Source organism: Acinonyx jubatus, chromosome B3, assembly GCF_027475565.1.
Source record: "Acinonyx jubatus isolate Ajub_Pintada_27869175 chromosome B3, VMU_Ajub_asm_v1.0, whole genome shotgun sequence".
NCBI classification, from domain to species: Eukaryota; Metazoa; Chordata; class Mammalia; order Carnivora; family Felidae; genus Acinonyx; species Acinonyx jubatus.
In genome coordinates this window covers 38,397,505-38,422,730 of record NC_069386.1, presented here as the reverse complement: position 1 = coordinate 38,422,730, position 25,226 = coordinate 38,397,505, and the positions used below count along the sequence as shown (strand labels likewise).

The following is a 25,226-nucleotide window of genomic DNA, read 5'->3' as shown; positions in this document are numbered from 1 at the left end:
CTTTTTACTTCGTTTTGCCAGCTCTGACATCCTGATTCACAATGAGGCAAAAGGGGACCCCTGCCAGGTTGATTCTAGAGCAGGGTGAAAGCTTAGGTCTTTCTGCATCCCCAGAGAAGACCCCTAATAAACGTTTGGTGTCCATAATAGAACTCGCTTAATAAGTCTGTCAGATTTGCCTGGCAGAGAGCTGGGCTTACAGCAAGGGTTCTGTGGAGACTTAATGAATTGAGTTGTGGTTTTGCTACACTGAAAGAAAAGTCTCAATGTCCAGGCAGAGAAATCAGAAAGAGGGTATCTTCACTGCAAAAAGAACATTGGCTTTATGGAAGGATTTCCTGCAGGATGTCTATGAAGTTATGAGTCGATTTAACTCAGAATTCAACTTACATCCAGAGTTCCAGAAAGCAAATTTGCGTCTCCAAAAGGGAGCCCCAACCAAGCATCTTGACTTCAGTCATCCCTGTGAGCTCACAGTAGCCAAGTGATTCTTCGTACTTTACAGATGAACCAACAAAAAGTAAACGTCTTGTCCAGATCACATGGAAAGCAGGGGCCAGGGAGGAGCTGGATCCCACACACCCTGATCTCCACCTGATAAAAGGCTGGGTCCCAGAGCAATGGCTATTTTGAAGCCAACAGATCCCTAGGCTCTCAGACGTAGGGGAACAAGCTGACCTTATTGGGAAGGAACCTATTACCTAACTCAAGCCAGGTTCAAGTCCAAATATCTCTATGTGTATCCCTGGGATACCAAGAAAGAGATGAAGGACAAACTCATATTCGACAGGACCTCAGAACAGGAATAGGAATGACAGCTCGCACTACTCAAAGGCCCACTTGCTTGGGCTGGGGGCTCCTTGGGCAGGGGCAGGGGCTTATCTGTCTCCACATTTCCAGGACTCAGCACAGTGTCTGGCACAAGGAAGGGGCTCAAGAGGTATCTGCTGAAGGAATGGGTAGATGGATGGATGGACGAATGGATGAAGGGATGGAGAGATGAACGGCTGGGCGGAACGATGGACAGATACACAGACAAATGGATACACAGTTAATGGATGGACGGATGTTCCTCATCTGGAAGGAGCCCCAGGGAAAGACTTGGTGTCAACAGACCCTCTCAAGCAGGCAGCCAGATCTGGGAATCTGCTGCAGCTGTTCGTAAAACATACCAAGTGGCATAACTGCAAGAAATAATTGCTTCTAATTGGGCTGAATTATTCTGGCCATATACTAGACATATTTTTATAACTTTATTAATTATTCAATTTGAGGCCCATTACCCAGCCTGCCAAAATGGGCTTTCCTTATTAGAGGGTGATGGATTCCCCAGTTCGTCTGCTTCCTCTGCTGCTGGAGCACCGTTGGGCAGTTGCTGCCTGCCTCGGGGCCCCACTGGTGTCTGAAGATGGGGGGGGAGGGCAGGGCTGTCCCTGAGAGGCAGGCTGGGAGTCAGAGACCCTGGAGGCCAATAAGGCTGTTTCAGGTGCTCTGCCTGGACATCCCTGGGGGCCACGGAGGCAGAAAGATGTCAGAACACATCCAACCTGGCCTCTGTGGGTCACCCCCTGCCCAGATCCCTTCGCCAACTCTTAATCACAACGGTCTCCCCTCCATCCAGTCTGCTCCCCACACGATGCCAAGTTAGCCTGCCGTATGTTCTTCAGTGGCCTCCAGTCAGGGACAGGGGGAAGACAGCATGGCCCAGCTAGCCTGGGGGATTAGCCGGGACTAGAGGGGCAGACCAGAGGCTCCAGCATGCTCTCTGTTCCCATACCTAGGTCACAGGTTGGTCACAGATTGGTCGGGAAGAAGAAGAGTACAGAGGTTGCCCCACGAGCAAACGATACAGACTGAGTTGATGAAAAGTGGGCCGTTAGGGGCTCCCCGAGGCCCACGGAACAAGGCCAAGCTCCTTGGGCTGTTGGTGTCAGAGCACCACACCAGCTAGCCTGGCCTGGCCTCCTCCACACCAGACACCCTCTGCTTCAGCCACAGAGACCTGTTCACCATTCAGTACCTGTGCTTCGGTGGGTCAGTCTGCCTGGAATGCCCTCCCTTTCCACACCTGACTACTGAAACTTCAAATCCCACCCTTCTTTGAGCTCTGGTTCCAACGCCTTCTCGGCATCTTTTCCACTTTTCCAGCTGGATGTGACCTCTGCTTCTTCTGAAGGACCAACCTGACCCCTGGCCTCACATCACAATCCTTGGGAACACACGCCTGGGTGACACTGGTAGGTGAGAACTTTCGGAAGATAAGAGACATGGCTTTGAATTCTCCCGAGCTGCCAGCCGAGAGCCCCACACTCTCCCCTAGTCCCAGAACCACCCGTAGATCATCATCCAGGGGAACCAAAACATGATAAAATGGGACAGCAAACCCACTGGATCCCACTTAGCACTGTGCTGAATGTCCACCGTGTGCACACAGGGTGCACGGCCCCTGGGGTCACAGAGACAAGGCAGACAGACCCGGGCCCTACCATGGAGAAGATCTCAGGCGATGGGAGCTGAGAGGACAGCAAACTCGCAGTCTAACGATCGTCCAGCGTGGCATGGGCCACAGTGGCCATGTGTATACAGTCAAGGTCTGGGGAATAAGTGTCACAGTAGGGATGGCATCTGAGCTGAGCTTTAAAGGCAAAAGAGCAATGGGTCAGTGGACACGGGCAAGTTGTGGGTGGGGGGAGGGGAGAGAGTGATGGAAAATGAGGCTAAAACCTAGGCAGGCATCAGAGTCAGAGAAGCCTTACAGGCCTGGCCGAGGAGCTGGGGTACTTCCCGGTGGGCAAAGGGGAGCAGGAAAGTGACATGGCCCAATCTGCATGTGAGCCTTCTCCCTACCTCCCAAGTGTGAGACGGGCTGGAGAGGGAAAGCGGGGAGCCCTGTAAGGAAGGGTAAACCAGAATGCTGAGTGTGGTCTCCAGAAACAGACAGACTGACTTCAAATCCTGACTGCCACTTACTGGCTGTGTGTCCTCCAGCCAGGTACTCAACCTCTCTGAGCCTCAGTTTCTTCACCTGAAAGATGGGGATAAAAATGAATAGTAATGTCTAATGAAAGGACAGCATGTACAGTATGTGCTGATAGGACAGAAGTCTAAGTGGGACCAAAGTCCAGACCACCCTCCCTTTCAGCATCAAATGCCACCTCGTCCCCAGCCGCACACTCTGGTGGAAACAGTCCTGAGTGAAGGCAGCACACACTCTGGAGCAGGTGAGTGACCTCGGCTTCCTCAATGTCAGAACAAGGGTTGAATCCCCACCCCTGTAGGGAGATAGGACTCCCACCCCCAGGGCTGCCCAGCATGCTGCGGGTCTAGGCTGACTGGGGCAGAGCTGAAAGTCCTTGGGGTCCCCGGGCTGGGCTTAGAGAGCGGCCCCAGAGAGCACGCACCTCCCCCCTCCTCTTCCCTGCCAGAGTTCCAGACAGTTCTCTAGGCTGGTGGGGCCAAGATGGGAGCAGTGCGAGATTCCCTTCCTAGGGGGCTGTGTTTCCCATGGAGACCCAGCCCACGCACCCCTCCTGGGAACGAGGCTGTGCGCTTACGTGTGCGCGTCTGTGTGTGTGTGTGTGTCGGGGGTGGGCACGGTGTCCTTTTCATGCCTGGGCGGGGCCAGGGAGCGGCGGCAGCACTGCCTGCCAGCCCCACACGAAGACACCGGCTTGGCTGCTGTCATTCTGTTCTGTTTCTGTCACATTCTACGCGGGCTCTCCCACCCTCCTCCCTCTCCCCGGTTCGTGAGCCTCCCTGTGTGTCACTTACTTATTAATTTTGTTCTCAGGGAGCAGATGGCGGGAGCTGAGTCTGGCAGAATGTGCCTCCCTCCCCCCGCCCTGTGACAGCCCCCTTGAACACGCGGCTCACGCAGGCTGCAGGCTACCCAGTTTCTGGATTTCCCAGACAAAAACTGACTTTCAGGATAGGCCACACGTGCCCTTGCCTGACTCTCCATCCTGCTTGGATGGCATTGGTCCCAGTACCTCTTCTGGTCTGAGAGGCACAGTGTGGGAGGGGATGAAACCCTGAGGGGTTTCCCTCCCTCAAGGAACCGGGGGGGGGGGGGGGGTGGGGGGAGGGCAGAAGCTCCATGCCTCCTCTGCCCCATGGCCAGCCTCCCTTGGACTTGGGAAGGAGGCCCTTAGGTCTCCTCTCCTTTCCTGGTGGGTGTCATCGCAGGAGCAAGACACAGTCCTGGGGCAAAGATGAGGTGGGGAGACCAGCTGTCCTCAGTCCCATGTTCTGGGGCCTCCACAGGCTGCCCCCCCCCCCCAGCCTCATCCTCACCCCCACAACGGTCTGGGCCCTAAGAGGGCACAGCACACCCACATCTGCTCCCTCTCACTCCCTGTTTCTCCTGAAAGTCACCTCAGGAGAGGAAGAAACTCTGGAAGGGGGATAACAAACCTCTTCACTAGCTTCCAGAACATACCCAAGGCTGGGGGGGGGGGGGGGTGGTCTTAAAAGGGGGAAGGCAGGGGCTGGGGGGGGAGGGAGGCGACAGCCAAGGGCAAATCCAGCTTCTTGCCATCCCTCCCCTGCTGCCCCCATCCCCGCCCCCCACCCCCAGGACTCGGGCAGTTTCTAGGTTGAGGTCTCTTTCAGCCTCCACCACAGGCTCCTCATACGTGTGTATGTTGTCCCCTTTCTTATCCCCGTGGCCTATGGAAAAAGCCAGGCAGACCCAACTCTGACATTCACCAAATGTGGGGCCTCAGGCCACCACTTAGCCTCCCTGTGCCTCAGTTTCTTCATCTACAAATGAGAGCACAGCACACACCTGTTTCCTTCCTTGCTGTACCCTCCCCACGATGACTTTCCTGGGCCATCCAGGTGCCCCCACGCATGAAAGCCAGAGGCCTTCTCTCTCCCTGGACTCCTCCAACTCCCTTCCTCTGTGCTAGTAGTTCAAAGTTCCCCGAGGATGGGGGCTATGCCCTCCATGTCCCCAAATCCGCCCCCCACCCCGCTTTAGCCCTGAACCCCTGGCAGTGCTGTCCTCTGAGAGGAGCTCAATAATGTGCATTAAGTGGAACTCGAGGGACAGGAGCCACTGAGCCGATGGGGCTGGTGGCCCTTGCTACTGACTTCTTTTTTGTTCGAAATTAGAATTCTGGGGTGAATAGCAGCTTCTCTTACGCACAGACCTTGAAAAAGCATTTGCTGCCGCATCCGCCTCTCCCTTCTGTTCCCGTCACGGTGACTGAGCCCCAGCGTGTGGCGTTGACACGAAGCCCACTGTCCCAGGGAGGCCCACAGGCGCACCAGATGCCGGCAGAAGGCAGCCCAGGCGGTTCTGCGAGGGGCCGCGGGCTGGGCAGAGCAGCACGCGAGAAAAAGCAAGTGTGATTGCTTTGTGGTGATTCATCTGAAGTTGCTTTAACCTTGACAGCCAGCTCCGCGTAGAGAAAAAAAAAAACAACCGGGGAGCACCAGCCCTCCCTGTTGGCATGACGCCCCTCCACACGCCCCCTCCCTGATGAGGCAACCAAGGCTCAACAGGAACCCCCCACCCGGGGGAGGCAAGGATGTGAGTCATGAGGCTGCCTCCACCCATGGCTGCCCTCCTCCCCACTCCTCTTCCAGGTCCCAGAATGTAGAGAGAGAATCGAAGGAAGGCCGTGCACGGGGGGCAGGGGAGAGGAGACTCCCTCCCCAGAGGTCGGTGGGAAGGTCACCAGGGCCCTTGATTAGGTAAGGAGATGCTAGATTTTGACTTCCCAGAAAAAGAGTATCATGGGATTTGACAGTAGACTAGCCACACCAACCCTCCCGTTTTATGGATGAGAAAACTGAGGCTCACAGAGAGGGAAGGACTTAGCTAGGGTCGCCCAGGCAGCGGTAGGACCTGAAGCCAGCTTTCCTGTGTGTTGTGGCACAGGACCTACATTTCTTTAGAGGCAGTGTGAAGCTGTGGAAGGACACAGTTCTGGGTTGTAATCCCGGATCTGCCACTCGTTAGCTGGGTGAGTAACAGAAGCTACTCTTCTTCCTGGAGCTTTGGTTTCTTTATAAAATGGAGATAGCACCCATGACCTCTCCAAGCTGTCGGGGGATGAGATGAGATGGTCTATGTGCAGCATCTGGGAGCAGGAATCCCCATTCACCTTCCTCCATAGACCCTGTGGCCCCTCACGCTTCCTTCTCTCCCACTGCTCCCACTCGGGCTCCTTACCCCATCGCTGAGAGGGATCCCCAAAGTTTTGGCAGCAGACCTATGGGGCTGCGCCCACTCACTCCCCCATCAGGCCCTGCCCATCTCCTTCTGGGCCCCCTCACCGGCCCCAGGGCAGAGGCAGGAACCCTGGCCCGCATCGTGTACTTGCGCTTTGTCCCCATGCCCTGTGCTGCCAGACTGTGACGTCTCCATATTCATCAGCGAGAAGTGTGCCCAGGGGTCCCGGAGATGGGGACTCTTCCCTGATGTACTTTTCAAGCCAGGCAGATGGCGGGGTGGCCCCTCTGGAAATTCCCAATCTCAGTGCCTTGGCCTGACCTGCGGTCATGAATCTGTGCTCTGGGCCTGGGCTAAGGAACCAGGAGGGTCTGGAACCTTTAGGGTCATCTGCACAAAAGTCTATAGAACTTGGTCTATTTGGTTTGACATGATGAGATCCATGTGCCTCTACGACAACTCTAGCCCTGAACTCCTAGAGCAGCTGGTGGGAGACAGGAGGCCTGGGAGCTCTGCCACTACCTCCCTGGGTAACCTCAGAAGCAGTTTCCCTTCTCTAGACCTCAGTTTGCCCGTCTTTAAAATGGAAGTAGACCCAACAATTTCTACGGTCTCTCCCAGCTCTTGATTCAACGGCTTCAGGTTAAATTATGAGATTTCAGACATGGTTCCGCGATCCCAGACCATGCTTTCTAATACTCTATTCCAGGAATTTGTGGCTTTATGTGAAGAGACCTTCAGGAAAACAGCAATGTGAGATTCCTATGCCTCAGAGCCATGAGGGTCAGCACTGAGCACTACAGAAAGATGAAGAGGCCCTAGAACGCCCCGGACCAGGCAGTGGGGGCTGGGCCAGAGCCTTGATGCCGATCCAGAGCCAAGGAGCCCAGATACAGACAGTGGGCATACTGCACACAGCCCAGAATTCTGGAGGGAAGACAGAGTTCCCAAGAACACAGTGGAGAAAGGGGTTCAGGGCCTGATCTCTCTTTCAACCATCCTTGCAAATAGTCACAGCAGCATGGGGAGATCCAGTTCTGGTTACGGTCTTTCTGCCTTTTCTACTGCTTTCAAACATTACTTCTAAACTGGCCCTGCCCCCAGGAAGGCCCGGTGGCATAGCTCCAAAATGTCCACCAAAGGCTCAAATAATCACATTTTTTTTTTTAATGCATGCCAATTCTGCATTTCATTCTATAATAAATCTTTATTTGTTTTGATATAAGGAGCAACATTTAAATTACTTATCAGGGGCGCCTGGGTGGCGCAGTCGGTTAAGCGTCCGACTTCAGCCAGGTCACGATCTCGCGGTCCGTGAGTTCGAGCCCCGCGTCGGGCTCTGGGCTGATGGCTCGGAGCCTGGAGCCTGTTTCCGATTCTGTGTCTCCCTCTCTCTCTGCCCCTCCCCCGTTCATGCTCTGTCTCTCTCTGTCCCAAAAATAAATTAAAAACGTTGAAAAAAAAATTTTTTTAAATAAAAAAAAAATAAATTACTTATCAGATAACTAATGTACCATTACATGGTGAAAAATTACACTCCATAGTTTCAAAAACCTTTAGCAGAAGTCTTTTTAAAAAAATGCTCAGAAAACTTGATATCCACATGTAAAAAAACCTAAGTTGGACCCCTGCCTTATACCATATACAAAAATTAATTAAAAATGGATCAAAGACCTTAATGCAAGATAAAACTCTTAGACAAACACAGAGGAAGACTTCATGACATTGGATTTGGCAATGATTTCTTGAATACGAGACCAACAGCACAGGCAACAAAAAAAAAAAAACTAAGAAACTGGACTTCATCAAAATCAAAATATTTTGTGCATGAAAGGACCCTAATTAACAAAGCATAAAGGCAACTCACAGAACGAGAGAAAATGTTTTCAAATCATATATTCGATAAGGGATTAATATCCAGAATATATAAAGAACTCCTACGACTCAGCAACAACAAACAGCCCAATTAAAAAACAGGCAAAGGACTTGAGTAGACATTTTTCTAAAGAAGATCTACACACAGTCAATAAGCACATGAAAAGATGCTTGACATCACTAATCAGTAGGGAAATGCAAATCAAAACCACAATGAAATACCACTTCATACCCACTGGGATGGCAGTTATTAGAAGAAGAAAAAAAAATCCTGAAAATAACAAGCACTGGCAAGGGTTTGGAGAAAGCAGAACCCTTGGGCATTGGGCATTGCTGGGAAATGTGAAATGGTACAGATGTTGTGGAATAAGTTATGATGATTCCTCAAAAAATTAGACGTAGAATTATCCTATGATCCAGCAATCCACTTCTGGATTATACGCCCCGAAGAAGCGAAAGTAGAAACTTGAAAAGCTATCTGCATACCCGTGTTTCTAGCAGCATTATTCACAATAGTCAAAGAGTGGAGGCAACGCAAGGGTCCACTGATGAACAGATCAACAGAATGAGGTATGTACAGACAGTGGAATATTATTCAGCCTTATAAAGCAAACAAGTTCTGATACGTGCTACAGTACGGATGAACCTTGAATATAGGAGGCTAAGTGACGTAAGACAGACACAGAAAGTCAAATATTATAGAAGGTGCCTAGAGTAGTCAAATTCTTAGGGACAGAAAATAGAATGTGGTTGCTATGGCTAAGGGGAGGGGAGAATGGGAGCTAGTGTTTAAGGAGTATGGAGCTTCAGGTGGGGAAGATGAAAAAGTTCCAGAGATTGATAGTCATGACAACCGTTCGACAATGTGAACACACTTAATGCCACAGACCCGTCCGCTTAAAAATGGTTAAAATGGTAAATTCCACGCCACGTATATCTTATCACACATGCGCACACAAATCTAGTAAACACATACCTTAGTTTGAAAAGCACTGCCCTCCAGGGTCCCAGGCCACTTTAGGAGCGTGGGCATATTTCCGAACTGGCAACTGTTTTATTTTAATCTGCAGGGATAACGGAAAGCCAAGGCAGCCAGGGGTCCCACCCACCATTCAAGAGAACAAGGTACTCCCGAGTGGTGGCCCAGCATGGTGGGCCATGAAAGTAATGCCTCGCGCCCGGTGTGGGGTGGTGGGGAGGTCTCATCAGACGGTAAGATGCTGGGTAGCGAGCTTTTACTGTCTTGCACTCTGTCCCCGCACACGGATGGAACAAGTTCAGTGGAATACAAGGATGGGGGAGATGCTGGGGAAATGGAGAGGTCTCTCAGCCCCCCCCCCCCAGCCCCTCTGGGGGAAGCCGGAGACCAAAACACCACACTAGCAGGGCGCCTGGTTGGGTTGGGCGTCCGACCGGCTCAGGTCATGACCTCACGGCTCTTGAGTTGGAGCCCCGTGTCAGGCTCTGTGCTGACAGCTCAGAACCTGGAGCCTGCTTTGGATTCTGTGTCTCCTTCTCTCTCTGCCCCAACCCCCGCTTGCACTCTGTCTCTGTCTCTCAAAAATGAATAAATGTTAAAAAAAAAAAAAAATTAAAAAGAAAAAAAAAAAAAACCACCACACTAGAGCCCGGAACTCGAACTGCAAAGCATCACGGGAAGGGAGGCAGAGGGGCAGGGCCCGGGAAATACAATAATTAAATAACACAATGAAGGCTTAAGTTTCCAAGCTGATTCTTGGGTATCATTTGTAAAAGTTAACAGGGCATATTTAATTTAGGAATTGGCTCACGTCCTTCTCCTTACAGCTGAAACCTCATAAATGAAATATACTGGATCATTGCCCAGTGCGGAAATAAAAGTTATGAATAATGCTTCTATCTCAATCATTGTCAGCGCTTTAATATTCCTAATTACTTTAAAAAGCTAGATATTCAATATAGGAAAACTTTTTTTTTCTTTTTATCTCCACTTGTGAGATTAGTACAATTTAATAACAGTCGCTCTTTCGTCTTTATTCAGTGTAAACTGACATTTCATCCTTTCACTCTTCATTATTATAGGGGATGGAGGTTTATGACCAAGCATGGAGCCACTCCATTTCCCCATATTGGTCCGTCTAACACCTTGTAATTCTCTGCAACAGCTCACGTGTCCGCCCCCCAGGCAAATCAGCATCACCTCGCTTTCTTTATGGAGCAGAGAGAATTCAGTCCAGGCCTTAAAGAAATCAAGCTATGGGGTTCTAAGTCCAGAAAAGAACAAAAAGCCTCCCACCCCCACCCCAGTACTAGATAGATCTGTCCCCTTCACAACTGTCAAAGTCATAAATCCCTTGGCAGCCACAAAGGGCAGGACAGGGCAGGCAGTAGGATGATGGATCTTTATAACCCTCCCTGCCACTTCCAGGAATTTATCCTAAGAAGAAATCGGGACGAATGGGCAAAGATAAATGCACCAGAAAAATCACTGTTGCGTTTTTTATACAGGGCCACAGTCCCTTGCCCACAATCCAAAAATCCCTAAAAAGTCCAAAAGAAAATTGTTTTTAAAATTCGGCACCAAAATTCATTTAGAGGCCAGATGTGCATGGAAATGATTTGTGGTTATATATTGTCTCAGTGTCACTAGATGCGATTAGTCATATATCCCTTCAGAAATATTACTATGTTTCATCCCAGGGTGCTACCAGGACACCACTGAGGCCATAGGTCGTATATGTATAGTCATCATACATTTCCTAACCTCTGAAAAAACTGAAATTCTGAAATCAACAGGCCCCAAGGATCCTGAACAGAGGATGGTGGGGTCTGCAGTAGTGAAAACCCCGAAATGACTTAAATGCCCATCCATGAGAGACTGGTCACATGAATCTGGTAATCCATAGAAAGAAACTCTATAAAGCCCATTAAAAATTTAAAGGGAGACTCATGTTTATTGACAAGGAAATGAGTGCGTGACCTAAGTTAAATTTAAAAAGCAAGTTCCAGAACAGCACATACACATGATCTCATTCATAAAAGTTGGATCCAGATCTAGCTCTCCGTGCAAATATGTAGAGAGATGACAGGAAGGGCGAGCACCCAATGCTGGAGGCGTCTGTCTCTGGGTGTGTGTGTCTAACCTTTCTGTACGCTTCTGGTACAGTTTGGATTTTCTTTTTATTTACTGTATTGTATTGATTGTATTTTACTTTTTATTTTTTAATGTTTATTTTTGAGAGATGGAGTGTGAGTGGGGGAGGGGAAGAGAGACAGACGGACGGACGGACAGACAGAATCTGAAGCAGGCTCCAGGCTCTGAGCTGTCAGCACAGAGCCCGACGCAGGGTTTGAACTCACAAACCACAAGACCATGACCTGAGCTGAAGTCGGATGCTTAACCAACTGAGCCACCCAGGCACCCCTCTATTGTGTTTTTTGAGAGAGAAAGAGGGCACAAGTGAGCAAGGGGCAGAGAGAGAGAGAGAGAGAGAGAGAGAGAGAGAGAGAGAGAGAGAGAGAATCCCATGAGGGGCAAGGAGAGAGAGAGAAGCGAGGCTCACCCAAAGTGGGGCTCAAGCTCACCCCATGAGGGACTCGAACTCACCAACCATGAGCTGAAGTCAGATACTTAGCCGACTGAGCCCCCCAGATGCCCTGGATTTTCTTTTTAACATGAACAGGTATAATTTTATAATCAGAAAAACAAGAATGATGCTTTCTATTAAACAAAAACCAAAGCTTCCCTGCAAGGGTACCACACATACAGACATGCACATGGGCAGCTCCCATGCAGAAATCTCCAGAGGTACACACTGCACTGACCGGGACACCCATCCGCAGGGGCCCGGGCCCCACAGAGACCCCAAGGCACGCAGGCAGGCATCCAGTGGCACACTAGCAAGCACGTGCAAATTGTTTGCAGTACACCTAGTCACAGTTCGTGACCCGCAGCGGATTCATCTGTCTGCGCAACACTATCTCAGGGACACATCTTTCAAGCAGATCCTTCTTTCCTCTGTGAGCAGCACTGTTTTCTCATCAAAGACCGATCTCAACCCTAAGCTGTATTAACAGAGGTTCAGGATCCAGAGGAAGAACATAAAAATTAAGAGTTCAAGTTTGGGACTCAGGTTTTTGCTTGCTTCACAGCCCCGGTTTCACCATGTACCAGGTGCAAGCCTGTGGAAGGTTCTTTAGCCTTTCTGTGCTTCGACTTTCTCATCCATAAATAGGGCTCATAATCATTCCTCTTCCATAGGGTTGTGAAAATTAAGTGAGAAGAGTACCTAGTGCATAGTAAAATTCAATAAATAACCTATTTCTATTATTCTTTTTTCCAGGCAAGCCTATGTTGTGTGGTCAGACCCAGGAATGATAGTTTAAGAGGAAGAAAGGCCACAGCCAATGGATGAGGGAGGCAGATCAGACCATGTCAGGAGAAACAAAAGAGTTTGGAGAATAAAAACCTGGGGAAAGAAGTGATTGCTATCTCTGACACCCAAAGGGCTGACCCATGGAAGGGAACTCTGGTTTCTTCTATGTAGCCCCAGTGGCTGTTATCAACTACTTATTTTTTTAATGTTTATTTATTTTTGAAAGAGAGAAAGAGTGTGAGCAAGGAAGGGGCAGAGAGAGAGAGGTAGATACAGAATCTGAAACAGGCTCCAGGCTCTGAGCTGCCAGCACAGAGCCCAAACGCAGAGCCAAACCCAACCATGATGAGATGATGACCTGAGCCGAAGTTGGACGCTGAACCGACTGAGCCACCCAGGTGCCCCCTATTATCAACTACTTTTTTGAAGAACATCTTCCCATACACAGTCTGTGGCCTTGTTCACTGATCACCTTGGGAGAAATTCCAGACATGGCTGGGAGAGTCATGGCAATCCATCACCCTGCCCTGGGCTTTACCATGAGTGAGAACTGACTGGTGAAAGCTTGAGACAGGTTTCCACTCAGTAGAAGGGGAAACTTTCCGATAGTCAGCATGTGCTTTCACTGGAGGCAGGGAGCTCTTTATTAATGGAGGGACTCAGGAAGGAGTCAGAAGGCACTTAGTGACATCCAAGTATTCAATGCCCTGAGTGACTCTGAAAGTCAGAGTGTGTGAATTCCTGTCCTTCAATGCTGGTTCCAGCAGAGGGTTGGAAGCCATCTTTCGGGGCCTCCTCCAGGCTCAGTACTACATGCCTTCGAGTAGACTTAGGGGGTGGTGGCTCTTCAGCCCACGAACATGGGTTTAATTGAGGAAACAGCTTATGGGTTGCTCGGCACCAAGTCTGATGACTGAATCGGGGGTGGGGAAATTGGGCAGTCCAATTTTGTACTGGCAACTAGCAAGGCCATTTCCCTGTATGTTACACCATACTGTATGTTGGTACGCTGTATGTTACCTCCAACCTGCCCAGTCCTGTTAAATCGACTGCCGTCTTCTTTCCATTTCTTTCACCAGACAGAAACCCTGAGAGAGGCAGACCATGTCTGAAAGACCTGTCAGGGCCCACCGCGTGCCCAGCACAGCCCAGCATATAGTCAACAGCAAACACACTTAGGCTGATTGCTGATGGTGGTTTATATGCACTCAGGGCTCCTGAGACTCAGGCTGTATTTCAACCGCCAACAGGCTGCCCTTGACATTGTAATCCAGCAGCAGCAAGCAGACCTGTCCCAGCAGGGTTCACCTAATCCACGTTAGCTCTTCATCAAAGATTCATGGTAAACAAAGTTACATAAAACAAAACATGGACGAGCACAAGCGGGGAAGAAGCTCTTGAACATTTTAGCCAACATGTTTCCTGTTTGTTCACAGAAAGACTAATTGGACACATTTCTTTACCTCAGGAGACGCTCAGGTTTACTTTCTGTTGTTTGGAGGAATCCCTGGCCCACCTCAAAGCAGGGAAACAGGTGGCAGGAGGAGACCACTGTGGTCACTGGAGGCCCAGTGCATTGCAGAGAGTCTCCTGAGTACCCCAGATTCTGGCCCCTCCAAGCCAAGATAACCACCCAGGCTCAAAACAAAACCACATCTAATAGCCTTGCTGTGGAGTATATCCTCATGCACTGGGTAGACAGAGAGGCTCCAGTCAAAGCCTTTGGAAAAAAAACTAGAACTAGATATTTCCACCCCAGCAGAGCCAGTGGAAAGGGAAAGAGCACCACATTGGGCCAACATGGGCCCACCTTTCCCCTCTTCAAGTTTTCATGACCATTGCAGCTGTCTGTAATGGGACGGGGAATGGGGAGGTGGGTCCCAAAGACAGGCAAATACTGGGGGTTAGATCCCCAATGGATCTGCTTAGATATGCTATTGTCTCAAGTCACAATAAAGAGGACACTCTACCGCAGCTCAAAGCAGGAAGAAAACTGGGCTTCAACACTCATCGAGGCCTGTTTGAAAATCATAGAAGACCATGATGTGAACCGACCATTGACTGCAACCTGTGCCAATGGAAAGAGGGTCATCTGTGAGAATTTAGGGGAAATGAGCCAGAAGAGCAGGAGTGGTCTTCAGCTGGGGTCTTGCCAGAGGACTCCCAGAGCAGCTGCTGGGTGTGCCCCACCCCCTCGGTGGCCAGTCCCACAGCAGAGACGATGCCCTGTAGGTCTGTCCCAAGAGTGTCTGTCTCACCCCATCCTTTCTAGGAAGCCTTCTCCAGAGAATATGAACTTTCTACCCAGAGAAATGCAGGAATCCAGTGACCCACGCCCTAAGAGTCTCATCCTCCTACTTTTGGGGACACAGAGATATCCCAGTGCCCACCAGTCTCATGAATTGGTCCCTCAAGCTTCTGTAAGCACCCACAGAACTTGGCCTTTAAACCAATGAAGCTGAGGACCAGGCCTTCACCACAATCCTTGACCCCCTGGGTCTGCACCCTTGGGTGGCATCTCAATTTCACACCAACCCTTGAAAGACCATATCTAGAAGTGTTTCAACAAGTCAGAGCTGTACAAATACTCCACAGTTCCATACAAATGTGATGCACAATGCCCCTCCAGACCCCACAAACCATTACCCCCACGCCCCTGGAGACTTCTTCCCCAAGTGTCATCATGTAAACTGCAGGTTTCCCTCCTCCCTGATGCTCACACTCGCCTGGGCTGCCCCAGGCCAACGCAAAGAATTCAGCACGCACATGGCACGGCCCCTCCCAAACCAGAGCCAAGGGACCCCTCCTGGCCCCAAAAGGCCCCAGACTCACCGCTGGAACAGTCGGGCCCTCCCCAGCCAGGCTCACAGTGGCAGGTGTCCGGGGAAACACAGCGGCCGTGCACACACTCTTCCGTACACAGGGCTGCAGGGGGCCGGGAGAGAGGGAGGAAGAACAGGAACAGACAGTGAAAACCAACCATCTCGTCAAAGAGCATAAACCACTTTATAATGATCCCCTGGGGCCCAAGGATGCTCAGAATGCATCACTGGCTTTGGGGGAAATCAAGCTACTCCTGACCCCAGTCACTTAATTAACTCTGAAATGGATCCAACAGGAGTGTGCTTCATCCCAGCCTCATTTCCTAAAAGGAAACCCAAGCCTGGAAATGGAAGCCCTAGCTTTTCAAGAACATTATGTCCAAGATTTAACACTTGGAGACCCTCCACAAACCCCGGCCCTAAACCCACACTCCTACTCTCTTTCCCGTAAGCTCAGGAAGTGACCGGTCACGTCCATCTTCGGCTCTCCCCAGTTTCTTTCCACAAGGGCCCCGAATTGTATCAGGTTGCCTGAAAGGTAGCAGGTTCCCCCCACCTTCTGCTCTCCTCCCCAAATGTCCCTATTTTGGGGCTCTCAAATGTCAGCAAATCTGCAAAGTACACAAATGCTAAGGAAAAAGCAACAGCTAATTATAAGAAAGTAATTAAGAGAGACATCTATGATGATGATAATTGTAATTAGAAAGTGTCTGGCAATTTCTTATCATGCAGTCAAATGCTACAGCCTCCTGAGCTGGGAGGCAGCAGCAGCAGCAGCAGCAGCAGCAGCAGCAGCAGCAGCAGCAAACTTTCCATCAACTTCCTCCAGTGCCGAGAAGGCTTATTGGCAGCGGTTTGAGGAAGGGGGATTATTTCTCTCTTCCTTTGACATCCACATTTTCTCAAGGTCGTCCTTTGCTCCTGCGAGATCTGCCCCACCATCTAATCCATCAGTGAAGGATTACAGAAAACCCCCATTTGCCACCCAGGCCAATTTTGTAAGCTCAGGAAATCAGCAGCTACCATCGACCCTGTCAATTTCTTAGACGGGATCTAGATGAACTGCTTCTTTCTGACAAGCAATGAGAGAGACCTTCTCTCTGCCTGGAACTGGCCTGGGTTGGGGGAGCAGGTGGGCCCCAACGGGGAGCTCTGAGGAGCAACCACTGATCTCCAAACACCCCCTCTATTGCCATGTCCACTGCCTGGCCTGGAGGTCCACCGAGAGGCCGCCGCCAGATTAGACAACAAAGTCCATTTTAGGGCTGGTGTGAGGTCCCTCTGGCCCCTCCCCAACACAGATGCTGACCCTGAAGCTGTTGCCTTGGCTTTGCCCAAGCCCCCAGAGGTGTCATTTCAGATGCCCCGCACACATCAGTGGTCTGCAGTCAGCCTGTCCTCTACAAGCCTGGCTATGGTATGTCTGGGGAGGGCCCTGGCACCCAAGTCCTTCTCATTTGCACAGGTGGCCTTCAGGGAGGGTTCTGGTCTGTAAAGATCTCCACATGCCCTCGCTTGGAGCTCCAGAGGATGGCCAGGGCCGACCAGTTCACTCACTTCTCACTGGGGAACTGGGCTGGCCCCTGGCCCCAGTGACCAGCTCCACTTAAGAGTCACAGTGAGCTGCTCACCCAGCAGCTAGAAAGACTTCACTGGCCACTCCTGCCACCCTAGCTGCCTCTCCTCCACCGGCCTTTCCAAACTCAAATGGGTCAATGTGCCCAGAACACACTGGACTCCAGCTGTCCATCCCCAGGCTCCCCCTCAGCACCCAGCCCCAAGCTGGCCAGCACCCGGCCCAGCCAGCTCCAAGCCCTGGCCTCAGCTGCTCCTTTCCCCCGTCTGCACCCCCAGAGGCTGAGGCTCTAGCATGGTCCACTGCTGGGCCCCTCAGCCTTCCCACAGACCCTCCCGTCAGCTCGTCAGATTAGCTCAAGACCCCTCCAGCTGCTTTCTGACTGCACAGAGCAACACCTTGATCCCGGGGGGCTCTGCCTGGGGGCGGCGAGGGCAGACAGGGAACAATGAAACTCCAAGCATCAGGGCTAGAAGAGACCTCAGAGAAAATCATGTCCAACCCCTTCATTTTAGACCCAGAGGAACTGAGGCCCGAGTGTTTGTGACCTCATGGATAGCGTGTGGTCTCTTGACCAGGAAGGAAGGACTCGAGGATGAGCCTCCTGAGAGGGAGGGGAGAGGTGCCCAAGGCCACGGACCTTCACCTCTCACCCAGCTGGATGTCTCCCTCTGCCAGATAGCTCAGGGGCTGGGGAAGCCAGCCCAGAGGGACAGCACAGGGTGCTGGGGTTGACCCCAAGGAGGGTGAGAGCTAAAGGCAGAGGCCAGAGAAGCTGCTTCCAACACACTGAGCCCCCTGCAGGGGGTGCTGCGCAGGGGGCTCAGGGCAGCTCAAGGGCGGAGGGAGGAAAGACCAAGTGTCCTGATAACCCTGGCCTCTCTCCGGCCCTTCTCCCCCTGGAGACCTGAGCACAGGCCTACCTCCTGCACCCTCCCCCTCGCCGGAAGGGTGAGGCCTTTGGGGGCTCTGGGCAAGCCCCACGCCACCTTTTCCCTTGGCCTCTCCCCAAAACCCCAGGAAGCCCTAGGAAAATCTGTCGAGCACCTCCCCCATCTCAGCCCTGTATCCAGCACCGGCCCCCAGTGACCCCATGTGCGGAGAAGAGCCCCCCCCCCCGCCCCCCCACTCCCGGTGTGGCTGCTGTCCCTGTGGTCCCTCAAGACCTCATTATCCCCTGCCCCTCCTCATCACCCTGGTATCGTGCCTGGGCTATCTGCGTGTCAAAACCTCAATCCATTCATATTTCATAGGTGTCGTTTAGACGGTGTCGCTTGAAGCATGAACCATTGATGGCAGAGATCCAAGGCTCAGACAGCCATATTTGGCAATTGGGCCACTGTGTGCTGATGGGCCTGGCGGAGAGGGCCCAGGACGTGGGTGCTGGGAGGACAGTCTCCTGAGGAGAATGGAGGGGAGACGCATGCTCCTCCCTGGGGCGGGGGCACCTGACTCCTACCCTTGACTCCACTGTGGCCCAGAGGTGGACAGCCCCTCTACAGACGCCTAGCGTTTACACAACAGCCACTCCTGGAGTGAATAGGTGCCCGAAGTTCTTTCCAACCCCAGCCCCTCGTGCTGGCCTCTGTCTAGGCCCTGGGAGGGGCCGAGTTAGGCTTCTGCCACACCGGCCTCCCTCTTCTCTGCCCTGTGACTCCAAACAGGGGCCTTTTGTTAAGCCCCTCTTTCCGTTGCTGTTGGGGACAGGGAAGCAGAGGCTGGCCGTGACATAGGCTCACGGTGTGAGCGAGGGCCAGCCACCTTCCCTCTCCTGGCCCCACTGAGAAACTTGAGCCTCTGCTCCCTCAGCTTCCCACCACCTACCGTCCTGCCTCTGTCCTGCCTCTAGCATCTGGGGACTGGAGGCATCTTTAGCGAGAAGCAGCACAGCACAGTGGTTAAGAGCAAAGACTGCGCCAGAAAGCCAGGTCTGGACCCAGGGATGCCACTTAGTAGCTCTAGACCTCAGGCAAGTGCGTACCATCTCCATGTCAGTCCCCATCTGTCCAGTGGGGGCCAGTGACAGGACGGGCCTCAGGCTGTGTGTGAGGATTATATGAGTTGACAAAGCACCCAGAGAGGTGCCTGGGGTACAGTAAGTACGGTATGAGTCTTACTATTGTTATTTAGTAAGGTGTCCTCAGACCCGAGGCGGGGGCCTCCACACACAAGCTGTCCCCCTCACTCTCACCCTTCACGGAGTCCCAAGACACATGGGAGGGCTGCAGGGATCTGCTGACAATCCCTGATCGGGGATGGTGTGCTGGAGGGCAACCCTGTCTCCGCCCCTGGTGGGGAGGCCAGGGTGGTAGGTAATGTGACGACCTAAGTTTCAATTCCCTATCTGTCAATTACAATTACAGGACGATAAGCCAATTATCTAACCTTCCGTGCCCCAGTTCCTTCATCTGTAAAATGGGGATAATAATAGTACCTAACTCGTGAGCGGTTGGCAAAGACTGAATGAAAAACATGGAAAGTGCCAAGGCCAGCGGCTGGCACACAGACACCAAATCTCTAGTCCCTGCCCCTTGGCTCTGGCTGTTTCTGGCCACAGGGGACCAGGGTGACTGGGGGTCTTGAGCACCAATGGTGTGGGGTTGCAGGACAGCTCCAGGAGTGAGGAGATCTGGGTTTATGACTATCCACATCTATCTCAATGATATCAAACATCTCACTTTCCTCTCCGGGCCCCGCAGCTTTACCTATAAATTGAGACAAGACCAGATGAGGTCTGTGAAGTCCCATTCAGCCATGAATCATCACGAGCTATCATTCTGCCCACGCCCTCCTTGAAATGCCTGGATCACTGCCACTACCCTAGTCCCACTTCCTGGCCCCCAAGCCCCATCCCCTTTCTACGGCCTGGTAAACCTTAACATCACAGGGAGCCTGGTTTCTGTCCTTCATTCCTTTGGAAACGGCACTGGACTAGGAGGCAGGAGACTACAGCGTGAGTTCGGGCTCTGTATTCCTGCCATATGACTCTAGGCAGGTGGCTTCCTCTCTCTGGTCTGTAAAACAAGCACACTGCAACTTATCACCCTTCAAGTTCCTCTACTGCTCACAGCCTGTGATGCTTCTAGGGCTATTCAGGCTCCACCACGTCACCTCACAGCAGCTGGAGGCTCAAAACACTTCCACTGGGCTCCCTAGCCCTGGGTCACCAGAGTCACCAAGGCCAGGCATAGCCTCCATCACCCAGCTCTACCGAGAAGCTAGGGAGGCTTCAGACACCCAGTCTGCACATCTATGGAAGGCGAAATGTTTTCCCACCAGAACCCCCCTCTCCACACAAGGTTCCCCTGACTGACCCAGCCCAGAGAGGCCTCTTCTTCCACCGAATCCCATGACATGCTATATGTGTGTATGGGGGGGGGGGGGGGGGGAACAGGGGAGGCAGTCGGTGGCTCATCGTCCACTTGGCCTCCTGCCACTTCCCCCTTAGCTTGGGGTCATTTGGTCTCCCCAACTAGACTGTGAGCTACTTGAGACTAAATCCAGAGTCTTAAATATCCCCAGACCTCCCGTTGGGTCATACTTTACAGAGGCTCTATGCGTGGCTGGTGGTGACTCTTTTGAGTACCTGTCCTTTCTGAGGAAGGGACATTAACAAGCCCGGAGAAAAGGATCAGGATGTAGAGGGTGTGGACCTGTGACGGTCATGTGAAGGTTGGGACTTGTTGGGAGGGCGGGTACAGTGTTGTCTAGCCTGGAGAAGAAAGTACAGGGTGGGAGGCAGGTCACAATCCGCTGGGCAGGCTGAAATGCTGCTGAAGAGAAGCGGGAGCCATTCTGTCCCAGACAGAAGAGGGATCCAGGGGCACATGTGACAAGGGGGCAGATTTCAGGCTAACCCGAGGCAAGGCTTTCTAACACCTGAATGGGTTCAGCAGTTCGAAAGGCTGTTTCTATAGGTAGGGAGCAACCTATCGCTGGGAACATTCAAGCAGAGCACAGAGGACCCTACAGAAGGGAGGGGTCGGCAGGCAAGCTGGCCCTCCAGCCAAATCCTGCCGGCTGCCTATTTCTGTGAATAGAGATCTCTTGGAGCACAGCCATGCCCATTCACATACATATTACCACGGCTGATTTTGCACTACAGGGACAGAGTGGAGCTGTTGCCGCAGAGATGGATGGTCAGCAAAACCTAAAATACTTTCTCTCTGGTACTTTGTGAGGGGACAGGGCCCTTTTGCTCCAGAAGGTTCCCGGCTGATGGGAAGTCAGACTATGGGACTCTAACGGTGCCTTTTGCCCTTCCATTTTTCTATCATTTACTCACTCCCAGGTACGATCACATGATAAAACAAAGCCCAAAATGTGCTTAGGACACACCCGATGATGCCAAGCCTCCTTTTTAAAGTAGCACTCTGGGTCCACTCAAAGGAACAAGGGCCCGTCAAGCTGAGAGGCATAACCTTCAGCAGCCACAAATGCTCAGCTGGCACTCTACTGCAGTCTTTTCTTCCCTCCCGGGGCTGGGGACAAGGACTATGGATGATTTAGTGACCCCTCGTGTTGCCACTGATGGTCTTGCTCAGGTAGACACTAGTAACTGCGGTCAGTGAGAAAAAGCCAAGTGATGAGTCCTTTCTCTCTGCCAGGCGCTGAATTTCCGTTGCCCGTTTCCATCCTGGAGGCAGGTATAATTACTACTCCATTCGTAGTTAGGAATCTAGACCACAGGAAGGGCTAAACGATTTGTGCCAATGCCCGTAGCTATGGTGTAAGACCGGTATTCCTCAACCTTGTTTTCATGATCAACCACTCCCCTCCAGGAATCATTTTAGACATTTTGTCCTTAATCACTCTCCCGACATGAACTTTTCATACAACACATATCCATGCAATACATACACAGATACACAGTGCATTTGTGCTTTCTACGCAAACAGACTAAGAACCAATTTTTACCCCCTGAGAATGCATGTTCTCTATCTGCCCTTCCAGATCACTCTCAGCCCTTCTGTGCCTCTCTCTGTGTCCCGAGAAGTAGATCTCCATGGACTGCATGGGCTTCCTTGCCCTCTGGCTTCTGGATGGGTTTGGCCAATGGGAAATACCAGCAGGAGATGGGAGGGCAATGGATTGGCAGTAGTGATGGGCCTTTGCTCTACAGCTCAAGGTCTTGGGCGGGGGTGGGGGTGGGGTTCTTCCTGCCCAAGCATGGAGTGGCTCTCCTTGGCTGCTAGCCCTAAATGCTCTGTCATTTCTTACTGGTTTCCTTATCCCTCCCCGTGCCCTTACAAATACAGATCCCTCCCCCTATCTTCAAAGTAGAGCGTTTCTATGAAACCTTTGGTAAGCCAAAACAGCATAAAGCAAAAAAGTAATTGCCATTAATTTATATGAAAAAAATTTGCCACCCCCCCCCCCCAAATAACCTCTTAGGCTTTTCAGATACCTTGTGACACATCTTGCTAACAGAAGCACAAAATCAAATCGAGATAAAACACAGATGCTCCAACACAATTCAAAGCTATGCAGGCTTGATGCGGAGATGCTAAATGTAGCTCCTGGGGAAGGATCCTGGTGGGGTCACTCTTGCTGTTCAGGGTGCGTGCTCCCTTTATAACCACTTGCTGCAAAGCAAACGAGGAGTGCTATTTTCACTTTCACCTTTTTTTCATGAAAGTAAAAATCCCCCATGGATTCCTCTGTGTTCACAAAAACAGGTAGTAATGTAAAGGTCTCTGTAAAAGCAAAATGGCTCAACACACACTTTCAATAAGTGGGGGATACCTGCAATCCCTTTCTTACACTCTCCTTGGTTAACATGCCATCTGTTTCTTGCCAGAGCCCTGAGTGATCCAGGGGCCAGGCCGAGGTTTGAGCCCATAGCTATGTGATGCTAACAGGCCTGCTCTCATCCGCGTGCTCCATCACCGCCTGGGCCACAGGTGACATAAGTAAGTTCCAACACCACATCCATCACTAATATAGTCCACTTTCTCCTCTGGGTCTCAGTTTCTCTGTGAAATGAAGGGGTTGAAGGACAGGATCCAAATGTGCCTTTGAGCTTTGGGAATCTAGGGCTCCACTGCACTGGAGATTGGCTTTTTGGCATACTCTGATTTATACCAAGCTGGAGAAGACTCCATTCCACAAATGCGGGCACAGAGCTTGCCATGAAAGAAATGTATCGAGGTATAGATATAAGGCCAGAACATCCATCCTGGGGCAGGGGATGAGCCCGTATGAGCAGCCAGGAGCCAGCACAGGCATCTTGGCATCAAGCAAAGCGGTCTAGGCAGATGTGGGGTCTCTTCTGCAAACAAATTGCCGAGACAACACTGGCCCTTCCCTGGCCGAGGCTCCCAGTCTGCTGTCCCTAGCTCACGGTGAGCCCTCTGAATCAATTCTCACTCCTATTAGCATTCCACCCAAGACAACCCATAAGTCCCTGAGGCGTTCGTGGTAATATATTTTGCCTGGTGGTTTTCAAATGGTCTTACTAGTTAATGGAACTATAAAAATTACTTACATGAAAAGGTCAAGATAAATAAAGACAACTTCCATGTTCCCTGGCCAACTAGGCTGATACCCAGCTAGGACAAAAGAGGGCTAGGGAGCCAGGGAAAGGAGGTGGTAGCCTCCCAGAATTCTGCAGCATATGGCTTCTGGAACTTCCCCCAAACCCAGTGTCCCTGGTGCCCCCAGGCACATTGATCCGTCCTCCATCAACATTCTTGGCAGGAGGAGCCACAGATCAGGCTGTCATTTGATTCTGCTTAGAAATAAAATGACCTACATCCAAGTGGGCCCAAATGCCAATTCTAAATTTTTTTTTTCAACGTCTATTTATTTTTGGGACAGAGAGAGACAGAGCATGAACGGGGGAGGGGCAGAGAGAGAGGGAGACACAGAATCGGAAACAGCCTCCAGGCTCTGAGCCATCAGCCCAGAGCCTGACGCGGGGCTCGAACTCCCGGACCGCGAGATCGTGACCTGGCTGAAGTCGGACGCTTAACCGACTGCGCCACCCAGGCGCCCCCCCAAATGCCAATTCTAAGGTGACACACTTAGCATGAGTGATTCTGCCACACCTAAGGTCATGTGACATGTGGGAGCAGGTGCAGGTGCCTACATCAAGGAGTCCACCAAAGAGAGTTCCAAAACAATTCATCATTCCTTTAAAGCTACCAGCACCAAGTCCGGTGCATGGCCAGGAAGACTCAAAACAGCTGGTCCTTCCTCTAAGCACATCTAGAGTCAGCTTTGATTGGCTGTGGTCACATCTGGCTCCAAGATATAAATAGTCAACAAGGAAAGGAAAGGAAAGGAAAGGAAAGGAAAAGGAAAGGAAAAGGAAAGGAAAAGGAAAGGAAAAGGAAAGGAAAAGGAAAGGAAAAGGAAAGGAAAAGGAAAGGAAAAGGAAAGGAAAAGGAAAGGAAAGGAAAGGAGGGAGGAAGCGTTTCACCTGTAGGGCTGATATTGGGAGCCAAGAGCTCTTCTTGTCTGGAGTCCGTAGGCCTGCTGGTCCCCCTTCTTCCCACTGGTGGGGGGCAGGGGGCACTGGAAAGGCTCACACAGGACTCAGGTAACCAGCGGTTTGCGGCCCCCACCCAATCTGCCAAGCCGGCCCATCTTAATCTGGTGGTGTCTTTGCTGAGTTTTATTCTTTGGCAATCTAGTATTTACCTAAAAGCCTGGGTCCTTGTTCTGCCACGTATTAGCTGCATGTCCTTGAGCAACACGTCTCGTCCTGAGTTTCCCCATCTATAAAATGGCTATGGACTTAGACAGTTGCTGCAAAGAATAAATGAGTTAAGGGGCACCTGGCTGGCTCAGTCAGCTGAGCGTCCAACTCTCGATTTCAGCTCAGGTCATGATCTCACGGTTGTGAGATCGAGCGAGCCCCTTGTCGGGCCCTGTGCTGACAGAGTGGGGCCCGCTTGGGATTCTCTCTCCTACTCTCTCTGCCCCTCCCCCACTTGTAATTGCTCTCTTGCTGTCTCCCTCAAAATAAATGAAGAAGAAGGACGAGAAGGAGAAGGGAGCTAATTCACACAAAGCACCTAGAACCAGAGGTTAGTTATAACTGTTGCTGGTTGTTTCTTGTTTCTATGCTGTTGTTATTAACACCCCTCTTCCCAGGGCTGGCCAGGGGAGCTGGGATGCCACAGCCCCAGAGCATTCTTAGGTTCATTTCCAGGTCAAAGAATGATAGAGGGGCCTGAGTTAGACCTGAAGCAGCTTCCTCATTCACTGAGGCAGGGAGGTGAACATAGCCCTGGGAGCACGGCAAGTGTGGGCACTGGGGGCAGGCAAGGAGGCCCCAAGGTCCAGCCTCAGCTCACTGGTGACTGTAATTGTGATTTCAGGGGAGAGAAGCCTGGAACAAGAGGAGGCCACAGTCTGGCTGCCAGGCCCTTCCTCTCCTCGAGGACTGTGGTGGTGCTTCTGGGGGCAAA

At 51.5% G+C, this 25,226-nt stretch overlaps 1 protein-coding gene across 15 annotated transcripts in view; it reads right to left on the bottom strand.

Annotated features, from left to right (window-relative positions):
- MEGF11 (multiple EGF like domains 11) overlaps positions 1–25,226 on the bottom strand; it is a 358,471-nt gene that overhangs the window by 168,288 nt on the left and 164,957 nt on the right. For 14 of the 15 annotated variants that reach the window (XR_008299110.1, XM_053223847.1, XM_027067570.2 and 11 more), the window contains exon 5: positions 15,244–15,336. Coding sequence is in view for 14 of the 15 variants with exons in the window: in XM_053223847.1 (XP_053079822.1) it covers positions 15,244–15,336 (93 nt within the window). In the remaining variant the exon portion in view is untranslated. Of the gene's footprint in view, positions 1–5,153; positions 5,459–15,243; positions 15,337–25,226 lie in introns of those variants that run through there. The other variant, XM_053223850.1, reaches the window with a different exon arrangement.